Source organism: Gobio gobio (assembly GCF_949357685.1).
Source record: "Gobio gobio genome assembly, chromosome: 10".
Classification (NCBI taxonomy): Eukaryota; Metazoa; Chordata; class Actinopteri; order Cypriniformes; family Gobionidae; genus Gobio; species Gobio gobio.
Window position 1 is genome coordinate 24,176,338 of NC_137116.1, and position 16,808 is coordinate 24,193,145.

Here is a 16,808-nt window from a genome sequence, read left to right on the forward strand (position 1 = left end):
ACCTGTATGTACCTTGATGGTCCCCATTGACTTCCATATATGGGGAAAAAAATACTATGTAAGTCAATGGGGCCAATCAACTCTTTGGTTACAGACATTCTTTAAAATATCTTCTTTTGTGTTCAGCAAAAGAAAGACATTCATACAGGTTTGGAACAACTTAAGGCTGAGTAAATGATGACAGAATTTTCATTTTTGGGTGAACTATCCCTTTAAGGGAAATTTTTAACAACAATTTATAAACAGAACTTGAGCTCTGGGGTTGTTGAGGGATATTCTTCTGGAGAAGCCACAACTTATTTGTGTGAGTAATTTTATCTTTAAATAAATCATTAAATAATAATCATTAAATAAATCAACTTCCAGTAATCAGGCAATTTGTCCAATCTCTATTTTATGAGCTGATGATTTCGTATGAATTTTCACACTGTGATTTGTATGGAAATGTATGATTTTTAGAAAAATTTAAGAATAAAGGCCCACCCCTATCCCTGACCATCAGTGGGGCGTAAGCAGATTGTTTGAAAGTTAGATCATGCGAATTCATATTAATTCTCCAATCCATGAATGGATTTGGTACGAATTTATATGAAGCCTCCAATTCACCAAAATGTTAAATAGTTATGAACTGCCATGAATGTGTGTTGGCATGTCACTCTACAGCTGCATACTCAACATCAAATATCTTCTGATGGGCTGTGATTTCGGTGCTATGTTCAGAATTTAACTTTCAGTGAGGGCAGAACAATAAATGACAGGAGACTTGATACAGCTGATAGTGTCCCATATTAACCCTGGCCTAGATTTATCTAAATCTCCTTGATGAGTTCAATGCTGTTTTAGGTCAATCATTGCAATGTGTCATAGCTTTCTCGTCTAAACATCTGCATGTTTGAATACCTATCGTCATGTTCTTACATAAACCATGCGCTAGAGGAAATTATTCATCAGACTTTGGCTCGGATTGAAAGTGAGTTAAAGACACGGATCAAAATTTTTCTTTATAAATCCTTTGTGAAGTTCAAGAAGGTTCATGGATCCCAATTGTGTGTGATTCCTCAAGAGTTTTAAAGACTATGAAATCACTTGATGAGTGCTGTTTTCTATCTTGTGTTGACACATTTCCTATTAAAGGGGTGGTTGAATGCGATTTCACTTTTTAAACTTTAGTTAGTGTGTAATGTTGCTGCTTGAGCATAAACAGTATCTGCAAAGTTACAGCGCTGAAAGTTCAATGCAAACTGAGATATTGTCTTTTAAAGTTATGGCAGTTTATTGCCTACAAAAACGGCCGGTTTGGACTACAACAAGCTTCTTCCCGGGTTGGTGACATCATAAACCCTTGCTATTAACATAAACGCTGCCCCCATGCACACGCAACAAAGTGGGCGAGGCCACGTCGCAGTCATTACGAAAGAGAGAGAGCTGTTGCAGAACTACAAACTACATTTGGCCATCTAACCAATCTAAGACCATTGCGTTTTTCGGAGGGATGGGCTTCATAGAAGCAGGAAGCAAACAAGCCGTTCAAAGGACAGTGGAGACAGCGGTGTGGAATAAAGGTAAAATATAAGAAAAATACAGCGTTTAAAAAAAAAAGAAGTATTAAGACACGTTATACTGCGCCCCATAAACACAACCAAGCCTAGAAAAAAAAAAACGCGGAACCACCCCTTTAAAACAGGAAGCTGGGCTGGGGCGCATCAATTGAAATGTGCCTTTATTTGTACTAAGCCAATAACCTTTAGTTTACATCAAAGCTATCAACATGTTTTGCCATTTGCTGTCAAAAAGTAGACTTTAGCATACTTTTAAAAAGAGTACTTATTATGGAAATAATATGCTTTAAAATAATGTACTTATGAATTTAATGTAATGTTTTCAGACTTGAAATTAAATGAAAATTCAAATACCGTTTAATATTAAATGCAGAATACAGCATAACAGTGCTTGCCCACTTTTTTTTAGCGGTGCTGGTTTTTAATTTTTCCATTCATTTGTCTGGTGGGGATTTGTTATAAGTAGGGGTGTAACGATACCCTCATGTCACAATTTGGTACATATCACAATACTGAACTCACGATACCATATTATTGCGAGACCAAGACATATGGTAAAAAGTTAACAAAAAATGTTGATTAAAATGCAAAATGTAGTATTACATTGGGGGTGGAAATGAATTGGGTTGGACTGACTTGCTGCTGGTAACCCAAAGCACAGGACAATGGTGACACCAGAATAAAAATATTCATGATTCTGAAGCTGAAAGTACAGAATTATTTTAGACGAATATGCTTGCACTCGATATATTTATATTGACTAGATATATTTAAAATAATGTAGGCCAATTTTTACTGGCATAAGACATTTGGCATTATCAGGACCCACAAATATTCTCCCATTGCAATATTATACATTACAAGTCAATATTATATATAGTAGTTTAATGTTGTACTGACACTAAATCTTTGTAAATTAGAATTTTTTCTCACAGTCATTTTTATTTTGGGTGAACTATATCACTATCCATGACATATTGTTCCATTTTTGCATTGCTCATATATATGATATATTGTTACACCCCAAGTTATAAGCCATGAATCAAGCCAACCAGCTACGAGGTGAATCATAACACACAAACATTGATTTGAAGCAAAAAAAATACAAAGGTAACGGCTTTAGTGGTGGAAAAAAAACAGCAATCCCATCAAACATTGCAAACTATATAATTGAACCAAAAACAATGGAGAAATATAAAACTACACATTTAAAAATGTTGATTTATATTTAAACAATATTTTAAAAGTTGTACTGTATATTAAAATATTTAATTTTGAGAGTGTAGAGGGACTGACTCTGTTGCGTCATTTGCTGTGTTTCATGGGAGTGGTTGGAGTCAAAGAGATCTTTTAGTACTCTCTGATTGGTGGAATTTTCTGTACAGCATCCTGGGTAATGTAGTTTTTTCACCAGGAATTCTGCTGTTGAACACGATTATTTTAAAACTAAGTTGAAATAATGCAGGCTAATGGCTGCAATAGAAGCAAATATCAAGGATTAACTACCATGTAGCTCATAGTGCTGTCTATAAAGGTTGATAAGTAAACATTAAAAATCAATTTCCCTATGGAGAAAATGAATGGAGTTTTTACTTCCCAACTGTTGCACTCTTGACCTTGAAAATAAAATGTAATTTCAAAATGGCACCCGTTGTCTTTGAAATAAAGTGTACTGCCAAATGTACTGATAGTTTAAGCTTTTATGGTAAATATTGTAATGTCTCTTCTATTGAAACTTGTATGGCATGCCTTTAAATATGTTTGTAAATTTGTATTTACACGTGTACAATGCTGGAGTTATACAATTTAGAAAATTTCAAATATATTCACTTTAAATGTAACATCGAATAACACACTATAATCAAGCTCTTTGCTTGTACATTTGTATGTTAGTCAACATATCAAAATAAATGTACTTCTGAGTCATCAATATTCGTGCTATAAAAGATTATTTTGTCAATGCACATGGATTAAAAGCCACAGAACTCATGATTTCACAAGGCTTTTAATCACACCGGCCGTGCTGACATTGTGGTTTTGCAGTGTATGTGTGTGTGTGTGTGTGTGTGTGTGTGTGCTCCAGACTTTAGGAAGAGAACTCTCCCTGTTCCACATTCCCCATCTTAGCGATAAGAGAGTGTCTGTGAGCCGTTGTGTTGATCTTCACACACAGAGAGCACACTTTGCACTGACCTTTACTCTAGCGGTGTGTGTGTGAGGAAACAGTGGGTAGAGTCTTTCTTTTCATCACAGTGCTAATGAGGGTTAGAACACGCTAGCCAGGAAACTGCTATTGTTCCCTGTCCAAGAGCACTGCTACTGGCACACACACACACACACACACGCATTTGTGAGCAGGTTCATTCAGCAATTCACATTCATAGACTGAAATACACTACAATATATCCAATTTACCCTGGCATCGCACTCTCCGTAGTCATAGGAATTCAAACACGTGTACCTAATAGTGCATAACGTTCTCCTGTGGTCACTTTCTCACCTTCTACCCCTCCGCTTCTCTCTGCATATTAACTCTGATAACTATTAATGTGTCAATCATGCAGCACTGACTGCATACAGATGTGACAGACTAGCACTTTACTGCATTCTGTCATGCCGGTGTAAATGTCTTGGTTCCCTGCAATAATATACAGCATATCTGTTATCAAGCTGTGTAATGTTCATGTTTATATTCAGCACATGATATCATGCTGCAGCATTGTTTGCTAAAGAAGGGCACGATACTGGAAATAAACTGACATTGTGATATGTTGTTTTTCTGCGATATATATTGCGATGTGAAAACTATTTCACCAGATGATTTGAATAGCTCTATTGGGAAATTATTAATGATTGGGGTGATTGTGTAGGGGAGTGAATGTGCATATAAAACGACAAACAAATTATAAGCATAGATAAATTCAATAGAACAAAGATACAAATAAAAATTCAGTAAAGTCTTACAGTATTCAGGTGGGCTATAGCAGTGTAATAAAATTTGATTATTCAATTTCTGTATACAGAAATTCAGACTGCATACTCCATAGCAGCTTTCACTGGCCAAGGACTGCCCAGAGGCCATCTGACTGACATGTAAAGTAACCAATCACAGTTCATTTTGTTACACGTAATGTTTAGGGGTGTGAAAATGTAACATCGATGTCCCTACAATAACAGACTGGTGTGTAAAACTCTTGGACGTATTTTAAAGAGTGTATACCACAAACTTTACATACTTCACATACTTTTGAAAATCTAGCGTTTAGTTGATCCTTATAAGCGTTCATTGTCATAGTTGTAAACACGATAGCATTCTTCTTCCATGAGGGGGTTTGGCGTCACAACATTTGTTTCCAGACGGACCGTTAAAGAACATGACACACATGTCTCCCGGACATCCTGTAGACATTTTTTTTCTTTAATTGCTAATGCGACCTTTTACACCACAGACTGAACAAAATGAAGCATTGCTTGGTGATTGGTTGACCTAAATTGGTATTATCTAATTGTGTACTTAAATTTAACAGCTGACAGCTGATTGGTTGATTGTAATCCATTACATATCTCTCTATCTAAGTTATCTGCCATTATCAAGATGAATTTGTTCGGATATATATATACCCTTGACCCTTGTGGTCCGATCAAACAGACGAGCTACTGTAGCTCAAATTGCTTAAGAAGTTAATGCTGGTTCTGATAGAAAGGGGTCAGAATACACAGTGCATCACTGTTTGTTGCGTATGGGGCTGCATACAGACCAGTCAGGGTGCCCATGCTGACCCCTGTCCACCGCCGAAAGTGCCAACAGTGGGCACATGAGCATCAGAACTGGACCACGGAGCAATGGAAGAAGGTGGCCTGGTCTGATGAATCACGTTTTCTTTTACATCACGTGGATGGTCGGGTGCGTGTGCATTGCTTACCTGGTGAACACATGGCACCAGGATGCACTATGAGAAGATGGGAAGAAGGCAAGCCGGTGGAGGCAGGTTGGCCTCCAAATTCCCCAGATCTCAATCCAATCGAGCATCTGTGGGATGTGCTGAACAAAGTGTAGTCCATGCCTCGACGGGTAAGGGCTGTTTTGGCACCGAAAGGGGATCAACACAATATGTATATATAAATGGTCTTATTTTATGTCAAATTTAATTTATATATATCACTGAAGCCAATCAGAGTTTTCAAAGTAAATGAATCCAAAAATGCTTGGAACTGTGATGGGGAACTGCAGAGTACAAATTAAATTGTATATGTTTCGATTTAAAGTTAGCATGAAATCCTATTTGCTTTCTTAATGCAATATGCTTAATGTAACCTTTAAAGATTCTGTGCACTTCTATTGAGCTTGCTGACCTTTATCATCCCCATAATTCCCCGCTGGCCAGTAAATAAAAATGAATAAAAACATGCAAGAGTTAATTTGTACATTATTAAGCGTGTGAATCCAAATTTTGATGGGCGAATATGCTGAGAAGTGGTTTAACACATGGATATAAGCAGAGGCAGCCTGAAACACAACCTTCAAAGCTTGTACTGGAAATGAATTTGTTATGAAGGTGTATCTTCACTGTGGGAAGATTCACTTGGTGTCCATTAAATAGGGCATCTCCAATTTCTGCTGCTCCTAAATTCCTCTGAAGTTTGTCTGTTTTCTCTGCTTGGGGATCTGCCTTGATTTTGAGCCCCAGGACCAGGTTTGGTTTGAGGTATGGTTTAAAAAATGCAGGAATTTTCTTTCTATCTCAAACAGAGGCAGGACAAAGAAAATGTTAAAGGTATGACAAGGGTCGTGTGGTCAATGGCATATTAAAAGTGTTTGATATTTTATTTCATGTTATTTTATGCTGATATGACCAGGTTGTTTTTTGTACTTCAGTGATGGTCGGCATATACAAACATGTAACTTCCTTTTCTTTCAAAGCACATGTATATACGATGGATTCTGATTGACTGTCAATGTTTTAATCGTTCACCATCTGGAAAAAATCTTTCTGAAAGTGATTCCAATTATATATTTTCTGCCATTGTATCTATCTTTTTGCAGCATATTAAGTAGAAGAATTAAAGGCAAAATAGCATTTATTTCTTAATAAGGGGTTGCTAACACTGACACTAACACTGGAGAGTATAATCCATGGGAAATCTATTCAAATACAACATGTAAGTGGATCTGCTCAGAAGTCTCTGTGTTTGTCTCTTCCTCAGGGATCTCAGGAATAACTTAATCAGCACAATCATGCCTGGAGCCTTTCTGGGTCTCACAGCTCTTCGAAAACTGTAAGTGCATCTTAAAGTCACGTATAACAAGATCAGTGACACAGTTTTTCCAATAATTATTGCAATAACTTTCGCAAACACAACTGCTTAAGCTCCCCCCACCCCCCAAACTGGAAAAATGAAACTAAATCCGCCAGTAGGTGGCGGCAAATCACTTAATGACTGAGTCGCTGAATCATTTATGTAACCAATTCATTTGAAGCAGCTGATTCATTCAGTAAAGAAACACGGCTGTGTGTTGCTAGGAAATGCACAGCAGTTCTGCTATGGGTTTTTCTGGAACTATTTTTGCTGCTGAAATAGAGCACAAACTTGTGTCTAAAATGTAAGTCACAAGTTCTTGTTAATGTAACGTTTGTATTATATCAATAATGCTCATATTTGTATATAACAGCTCTCTTGCTCTTGTGATACTGCTTAATTATATCATATGTTATAATATAAAAAACAAGATCTCATAAAAGTACTCTTTCATTTTTTGGGCATTTCTATTAATTTTGGTGACATTTTTGACACAATCCCTCGTTTTTTGATAACAAAAGAAATAAAATTCGAAGTTATTGATTGCATTTGAAGTAGGAAGTTTTACATCCAATCACATTAATAATGTTAGCAAATAAATCAAAATCCAATTTAGTGATATATAGTTGTGGTCTTGACCGGTCTTGAGATAAAATAGGTAGTCTGAGACCGAGACAAGCTTTCAAAGCTGCATCATTGCTCAATGTATAATGATCGCTGGATAATGAAGTGCTTTTAGTTTTCTGAAGCACAGATCTGTGCCTGCTAGAATTGGAACATAAAATAACAATGCATCTCATTTTCTGTAATCTGTACAGTGACCTATCCAGTAACCGAATTGGCTGCCTGACTTCAGAAATGTTCCAGGGACTTACCAACCTCACTAAATTGTAAGTCATTATTTCTGAAACAAATATTTATTGGAAGACTAGAAGAAACACAAAACGCTCTTTATAAATATGGATAAATATGCTTCACAGTTTTAGTTTTTAAGGTGATATTATGCACAACGTCTACTGCAAATAATACATTTTATAATGTTATAATGCCATATTTAGAAATGTGCCATAATGAAATGTTTAATTTGTTTCCTATATTATAGAAACATCTCGGGAAACATCTTTTCCTCTCTGGAGCCAAATGTGTTTATGGAGTTACATTCTCTAAAGCTGGTGTGAGTTCAAGTGAATACTTCTGTGGTGCATATGCTCATGTTATTAAGTGTATGATTAGTGTATGAGTCATTCCTGAGATATCATGCATATCCACTGTCAGTGTGGTCAGTGATGTTGATCTGTTTTAAAGTTCCCCTATTATGCTTTTTAGAACATTACCTTTCCTAGAGAGTGCAATATAGCTGTTTGTGAATGTAAAAGGTCTGCCACATACACACTGCAGTTAAATTCAGTTGTCAGTTCACCTTTTAGAGCTTAATCCAGTTCTGCACACACACAGTTCAGTAAAGGAGTGACAACCGAATTAACAGGTAGTGACTGCATTTACAAAAATTATATGCAGTGTGTATGGAAGTGAACTTAACAACTAGTTGTTAATGATGTATTTAAATATGTATCAGAGATTTGTCTTTCTTCTGTGTGTGTGCGGTGCAAGAAAACCTCATGGAAAGTGGTACAAGCTTTGACTCATTTGTGTTGCCAGATCTTGCTAGAAATAACAGCGAACAAGAACAAGCCAAACCGATATAAATCCAAATGCTTATATTGAAAACAAAAACAAAATATTGCGACCAGCACCTGCCCCCTTTAATTGCCCTACAGACTTCATTCCTTTATGAACCAAACGAAAACAACAAGCCCAAAAACGCCTATAATAGGTGGACATGGCAACACTTAAAAAGCGTGCTCTGCGAAGCAGCCTTACAAAACAAAACTTTTTAAACGGGGGTTTGGTTAAAATTGCAGAACATAAATCCATGGTCACTGTAATATAACTTATTTCAAAAATAGTAGATACCAAACACGCGAGATGATAAAACTTTGCTATATATGGTTACCACTGTGTCAATCATTGCAGTTTCAGGAGTCGTTCTGTTAACACACACAATGACAATTTAGGGGATTCACTCCCATGTTTAAGTGGTTGTCACTCCTGAAACTTTACAGTGTGTACGTGGCTAATTAAAGTGCACAAGAATTAAAGATATTTTCTCCTAAAAGAAAGAATCAATTCTGAACTTCCTCAACTTCCAAAACTTCTCACTTCTTGTCACATACCAATGTAATGTAACACATTTGCATAATACCAGCCTATGCTATTGGTTGCCCACAAACAATGTCTATTTTGACCTGCCCTCAAACACTGTAGTTGGAGCTGAGGCCTGGAAGAGTTTGTTTCGTGTTGTTGACATGTCGAGAAGACGCTGTTTTCTTTGCTGTGAATCCACTTTGCATGCATTTCAAAACGACAACCTCACACTGGAATTCAAATGGAAAAAAAAAAGGCCATTGTTACTGTTCGTATCACTGCGTGAACAAGAGCTGAGGAAGCCTCCGGAGCTGAAATTCAGATGTGGTAATGGCCGTTTAATTTCTGACATGTGCTGTAAGCGTTAGACCAATCATAACAGACTGGGTCATCTGACCAATCAGAGCAGGCTCAAGAAAAGGAGGGGGTTAGAGAGACTGAAGGTGTTTCTCAATGTCAAGGATCCTTCCTCTGTAGGACTAGTCCTTCCAAGTCACTTCCTTCAGAGGCTAGGCGAGGCTCCTCTTTAGCATTCGGAGAACAAGTAAATGGAACAGGCTTTCAAGTGCGCGTCAGCCTCATTACGTCAGTGAAAAGGTCCGTTAGTCATCAATAACGTCATTTGTATAATATCAATACGGTTGTAATTTGTACTGGCATTTAAAAGTTAAACTTTACTTATATTTACTACGGTTATAACAAATGTTTGGTAACGTAAATACTTACACTTGAAAGCATATTGCCCCGCCAACGTCCGATATTTTGTATTTTTTGAACAAGATTGCAAAGCTGCGCGCATAGGATTGTGGGTGATTTGAGAACGCTAAGTGCGCGAAGTCTACTCGTATGCATCCTTTCCTGTATATGGCATATTTTTCAAACGAAGGACTCAGACCTTGGTTGAAATTCCGAGGATCCTTGACATTGGAACAGTCCTTCGACGGATGTCGATGACGTAGCATCCTCGGAATTCTGGCTTCCGAGGATCCTTCCTTGACATTGAGAAACGCCTTGAATCTTCTTGCCCACTGTTTTCAGACTTGGTGATGTGCAATGTATACTGTGAGAACATTTTAGTTTTTTGACCATGGATCCATGTAAACCTGCTGTAGGAACCTCCTAAACAACATTAGGAACCTTTAAATTGGGGTACTTTAATAATTTTATATTACAAGCTAAGAGCATGCATATCTGTCTATAATCTACAACTAGATATCTGGAGTACCCCCAACAGTGAACATTTTTGATGTCTCTCTAATCTGTCTTGAAGTCCTTATGGGATGATGAGTTGAATCAGGTGTGCTTGATTAGGAAAACTAATGCAAAATGTGCAGAGTTGGGGGTATTTCAGGACCAAGGTTGGGAACTTCTGCTCTAGGGAACCACAGCAGTCTAATTAACAGTTTATGTTGAACTTTGGCTTGATAGTTGGGGACACTCAATATTCAGGAATATTATTGATTTGACTGCACTGACACTGTGTGATGAGAACACAACTTGAACTGAATTGAGCTGGATGATGACACCACTGTTTTCTGCAGAGCTGCTTTACAGCTTATTCAAGTTTTTTTTTTCATAATTGATGAATTTAATTGAACTGAATTGAAGTCAATAACTAGTGCCTTCTGTGGAGCTTCTGTATAGCTGAATTGAATTAATTTCATATTTGATGAACTTAACAGTTATTAAACTGAACTGACTTCCGCTGAATAATGAATAACACTATTATTAAAAATTTTTTAGAGCTGAAAGAGCAGAATTTAAATTTTCTTGCGTCCTTGATAATTAATTTCCTGTCTATCTCTGCAAAGCTGCTTTGAAACAATCTGTTTCACAGAAGTGCTATATAAATAACGGTGACTTTACTGGGCTATTAACAGTGGTGTTATCATACAACCGAAACTCTCCTTCATAAAATTCCTGTTAAGATTTAGGTGATGCTAAATGTCTTTCATTACACAAATAAATGAATAATCTTCCAGAAAGGTGGCTAAGACTAAACAACAAGCTTTATCTAATTGTTTCCTCCAATTTTGTGCTCATTAGAAACTTCCATTCTGAGTTCCTGTCATGTGACTGCGGCCTGCACTGGGTCCCAGGCTTTCTCCGCATCAGTTCCGCTCGGCTTGGGGATGAAACACTCTGTGCGTATCCCAGAAGGCTTCAGAACAAACCCTTACGTCTCCTTAGAGAGAGTGACCTCAGCTGTGGTGAGCAAAATTAATATCCAACTTATACAGCATAGACATGTGCCGGTAAACGGTAATACGATATACCGCAATAATGAACATGCACAATATTGTTATCGTGGGCACTTCAAAATACCGTGAATAATTATTTATTACGAATTATTCAGATTTTTTGAATGTATTTTAAGAATACTTTACCCATCAACCGTTTAAAATGAACAACGCGTCAAAGAGGAACGCACACTGATGTAAACAGACCGTTCATGAGCCGAGCACATGGCGGAAGGCGTGAAGAGTGCACATTCACTTTCAGACAGCAGAGGGCGCTGATGGAACAGCAGAAATACAGCCGTTTCCCCAGTAACCACAATCCGGTGCTCGTCATCACATAACCTAATACTTAAAGACTTAAAGTCATTTTCAAACTTAATTTTTTTTTTTAAGTTTTAAATTACATGCCCTAGATATTGTTTGAATATGTTCTGACTGTTGTTCAATCACACACTTTACAATATGGCTCCATTATTTAACATTAGTTCATTCATTAACAAACTGACAATGAAAAATACTTCTAAAGCATGTATTAATCTTAGTTAAATGTACATTTCAGCATTTAATAACACATTATTAAAATCAAAAGTTGTAACTGTATTATTTAATGGACCTGAGCTTACACTAACAGTTGCTTTTTTAAACTAACATTATCAAAGAAGAATAACTTCTGTAAAAATGTAGCTATTCGCTCTTTGTTAATGTTAATGCATTAACTGGCGAGACATTATTGTAAAGTGTTACCTATTGTTCTTTATAATTCTTTAGCACTTTAATCTGTTTCAAATATTTGTTTACTTTATAAATTTTTGTGTATTGCTTTATTGTATTTAAATGTTTGGTTCTTTTGTTATAAGAAAGTTTTTAAACCTGTTATAGTATGACAACACTTTTTTTGCAACTTTTTTTTAAATATCGTGATAATACCGTATACCGTGATAAAAGCTTCAGCAATTAATCGCAACATGAAAATGTGATACCGGCACATGCCTAATACAGAAATATCATATTCAATTATCTCAATACAGTATGCACGTCTGCATGGAATTTACAAATATATTTACTTTATAAATAATAAAATGTATACATATGCTCCATATATGTTTTAGTGTAAATGCAGGTGACTGGGGCTAGTTGTCACAAATTTTACTTTCTTCTTAACTATTGCAAAATTATTACATTATTATTATTATTATTATTATTATTATTATTATTATTATTATTATTATTATTATTATTATTATTATTATTATATTTACATAATTTAAGTAATTTTGTATTATTTTTGTTTATTATTTTGTATTTAGAATATTATGAAAAAAATATAACAATTATTATTATTATTATTATTATTATTATTATTATTATTATTATTATTATTAATGGGTTTTAATTGGATTTTTGACACAAAACTTATAATATTTATAAAAATATAATTGTATTTTCAAGTTATTATTATTAATTACATTATTTATTTTACTATGATCTATTATGTATTTATTGTTCATTATTTTATTTTTAACAATAATAATAATAATAATAATTATTATTATTATTAAAGAGTTTTTTGTTTTGTTTTGAATGAAACTCTTTTATATTTGATATAGCACTTGTGACAACTTCCCGAAAGAAAGAATTTGTTCTCCTCAGTCTTTGATCAGCATTGGTATTTCATCTGAATTGCAATGTTGCTCAATCCATGTGTCTTAGCCAGCTAAGATCAAGAATATTTTTGCAACTGGGGTCTTATTATATTTCTCTGTGACTTTCTGTTAAACCTCATCTGATCTTTCTGTTTGACATGCGCAGCATTTTTTCGAGTCGTGGGCCTCAAAACGGGGCTCCTGTTACTGTTTTAATATCAGCTCATTTCGCCATCTCTTCCTCCGCTGCCCTTAAACATATTTATGTTGGCCAGAAGCACATAGCTGTGACCGACTAGGAAAGATCCCTCTGTGGGTTTGCTGTTGTGAATACATATCCTCGGCCCTCGTCAAGAGACTGATTCACCCAGGCTGTTTCACAAGCAAAGCTGATTTTAAATGATTACATGGTAACAAAACACACAAAGAACTTTCTTACACCTCCTGCTATTTGAGTATGAGAAAGAATATGTTTGAACTTGCTTCTGGTATTAACGGAAGAGATGTCCAGCAGTGCAGTCTATTAGGATTAAAGATGAAAACACAGAAATAATTTCTGATCCATAGAGAACTGAAAGCCTAATCTCCCTACACATAATGTCCACTACAAAAAGGGGTAGAACCAGAATAGCAGGAGGCAATATAAGAATGGCCACTTTACAGATTATTACCAAGCCTGTAGCACTCCTCTCAGAAACTGAAGCCTCCACGCCTCGATCGCCCCCAGCCAGGTGGTTGGTCCCAGTATAGGTCATAACCCCCACTCCTCCGTGTTTTCTAATGGATGCGAGACAAACTAAACAATCAAATTACACTTAATTTTTTTTTTTTTTTTTTACAAAAGTTGGTTTCTGTTAGCCTGACAAGCCAGACCCACATCAAGATGTTGGGTCTGGAAACTCACCCTTGACAGGGCTCAATCCGAGGGGCGGGATAAACGGTTGTCTTTCAAATTCCCTCTGCAGGCAATTGGATAGCACCATGAGCGCCACAACCAACCAGAGCAAAGAAGGTGAAGCCGAGCTAACGTTAGTTGTTAGACTTTCGGCGTATCCGGTCGGCAAAACTTTGAGCACATCTTCTTTTCTTAAGAACGACGATCAGTGCCGTTCTTTGCTCTTTTCTCAAAGAAAAGCTTAACTCCAAGTCTTCCAGAGTCGCGGCCAAAGCCGATTCAAAAGACTGCTGTTCATCAGCTTCTTTGTTTACGAGAAGCACGCAGAACCTCCGCAACTCTGCCGTGACGTGCCGTCATTAAGCCTGCCCACCGACTCTACACACGCTGTGATTGGTCTGACCAGAGTTTGGTTTTTCCAGCTCTCAGGTCTACCGAGAGTTGCTATACTACACTCGCGGCAAAATAAATTTTCTGCCACTAGGGTGCGTCTAGATTTCTAGGCTAGGTTTCTGTCATTGTAGGGAGTGAAATCACAATGATTTCATTTTCAAGTTTAGTTTTAGTTAGTTATTTGATGCTATAAAAATATATGGTGGGGGGCATCATGATTGACAGCTGAGATTGACAGCTTCTCTGAGTGAAGTTGTCACTGAGGCACTAACAGACTTTTTTCGGGATTTTTGGGAGGAGATTGGAGCTTTCGCTTTAATTTCTTCATTTCCATAACTGTTTATTTTCCACCAACATAATGAATTGTTCTGCATCTGTAAGAGTGTGGGCGGGCTTTTGATATCGAGCCTCTACTTCCTGCTCTCTACCGTGCAGACTCCGGTCCCGAGATCACTACTGCGCAGATTTGGAACCGAGTCTGCGCAGTAGTGATCTTGGGACCGGAGTCTGCACGGTATCAAGATATCAGCGCCATATTCGGACCTCGGGAGGCTTCAGTTACTTTAGCGGAAGCAAATGAAGTCGCGTTGTCCATATTTTTTACGGTCTATGATTATTACATGGACATATATTGTCAGATTTTAACACAAATATTTGAAATATTGCATACTGACGTACACAGTGTCGTTCAAAAGTTTGGGGGTTTAAAAAGAATTCTCTAATTCTCACCAAGGCTTTCTTTATTTGATCAAAAAACAATAATATTGTGAAATATTATTATAATTTAAAATAACTGTTTTCTATTTGAATACATAGTTCTGTCATGAAACTCTAGATGGCGCAGGCTGAGAGGTTCTTAACTCAATCTGCTTGCAATCCACATTGTTCTCTATAGGGTTCAGCTGCTCAACTTTCAAATACTTGGTCAGCGTTTGCTGTAGCAGATTGCAGTGTGCTTTCAGGAACCCTTCACCTTCCCTAGCTCCACCTGTATAGATCTGCTTTGGGTAATTTATGTATGCTTTGTACAGCAGTAGTACTTGTGCCGTCAAACTGTTGTATAAACTGCTATATACACCGCCCCCTATAGTTAGGGTGCTTTGTACAGCAACATGACTTACTTGCTCACAGAAGCGTTTTGTGTATGTATTGGCAGTAGCAAGTCCCGTACTTCCTCTGCAGCAGCAGCAATAGCAGATCTATTCCGCCAAGACCAAACATATTAACACTGTCATATCCATTATCATGCCAAACATTTAGAGTTTTCATGACAGAAATATGTTTTTAAATGTATCTTATTCCTGTGATGGCAAAGCTGAATTTTCAGCAGCCCTTCCATTCACATTATCCTTCAGAAATCATTCTAACATGCTGATTTGATGCTTCAGTGTTCTTTGATCAATTTGAAAGTTTAGAAGAACTGCATTTCTTTGAAATAGAAATCCATCTAACATTATGTCACTTTTGATCATTTTAATGCATCCTTGTTGAATAAAAGTACTGATTTTATATAATAAACCTTTGAAAGGCAGTGTATTAAAGGACTAAGATTGATCGGTTTAAGGACAGAAATTCCTCTATGAATCTTAATGTTTATCTTTTAATTATTTCGGCTCTTCAGAGGGTCCGTTGGAGCTGCACACGCTGTCTCTGTTACCCTCGCTGCGGCAGGTCGTGTTTAAGGGGGACAGGCTGCCTTTCCATTGCACTGCTTCCCTGGTTGACAAAATCACTACCCTTCACTGGCAACACAACGGTCAGCCTGTCACCAGTGACCCTACGAATGGAGTTAATTTAGAAGAGAGTGTACAACATGACTGCACCTTCATCACCAGGTAAAACACACATTAACCGGTTTTGTAATGTAGGGTGTGTTCACACTTGGCATGTTGGTTCGATTAAAACAAACTCTAATGCGAATGCTATGTTAGTGCGGTTCATTTGAATAAGTGTGAACACTTTCATCGGAACCAAACAAGGTCTCTGTCCGCTTCCAAACTAACTCTGGTGCGGTTCGAATGAAATATGATACAAGCCAAAAATGGGACATGATGTCACAAGATGCTACCCTAAAAAGCACACATTGCTCACGCGCTCATCACAGTTCAGTACAGGCATCAGAACCACTTTGGTGTTTTTGTGTTGTTGTGATTCTTGTCGCTGTTTTGAGTCATTTACACATTTTATAGGCTCTTCACAAGTTCTCACCTGGTTAAAATACCATCATATGTAGGCTATGCACATACAACAAGCGTATTAAGCACAGCACTCAGCATTTTTTTGGATGTTCCATCACAAAATATATGTAATAAAAGCCGACCAATCAGTTTGTGAAGATATATCTATGCCTTTAGGTTCGGTATCTTTAGGTTCAGTGTTAAAATGGCCATGTGAACGCTAAGTGGACAATGATTTCTGATTTGTCCCAAACAAACCAAGAGAACCGAACTACAAGTGTGAACCCACCCATATACTACCGGTCAAAAGTTTGAAATAATTCGATTTTTTTTTTTAAGTCTCTAATGCTCACCAAGGCTACATTTATGTGATCAAAATACAGTAAACATTTTAATAT

The 16,808-nt window shown here is 36.8% G+C and overlaps 1 protein-coding gene across 1 annotated transcript in view; it reads left to right on the forward strand.

Moving 5' to 3' along the window:
• adgra2 (adhesion G protein-coupled receptor A2) overlaps positions 1–16,808 on the forward strand; it is a 99,642-nt gene that overhangs the window by 62,626 nt on the left and 20,208 nt on the right. The window contains exons 3-7 of the mRNA XM_079827490.1: positions 6,765–6,836; positions 7,676–7,747; positions 7,960–8,031; positions 11,109–11,272; positions 15,855–16,068. Coding sequence (XP_079683616.1) covers positions 6,765–6,836; positions 7,676–7,747; positions 7,960–8,031; positions 11,109–11,272; positions 15,855–16,068 — 594 coding nt within the window. The remainder of the gene's footprint in view (positions 1–6,764; positions 6,837–7,675; positions 7,748–7,959; positions 8,032–11,108; positions 11,273–15,854; positions 16,069–16,808) is intronic.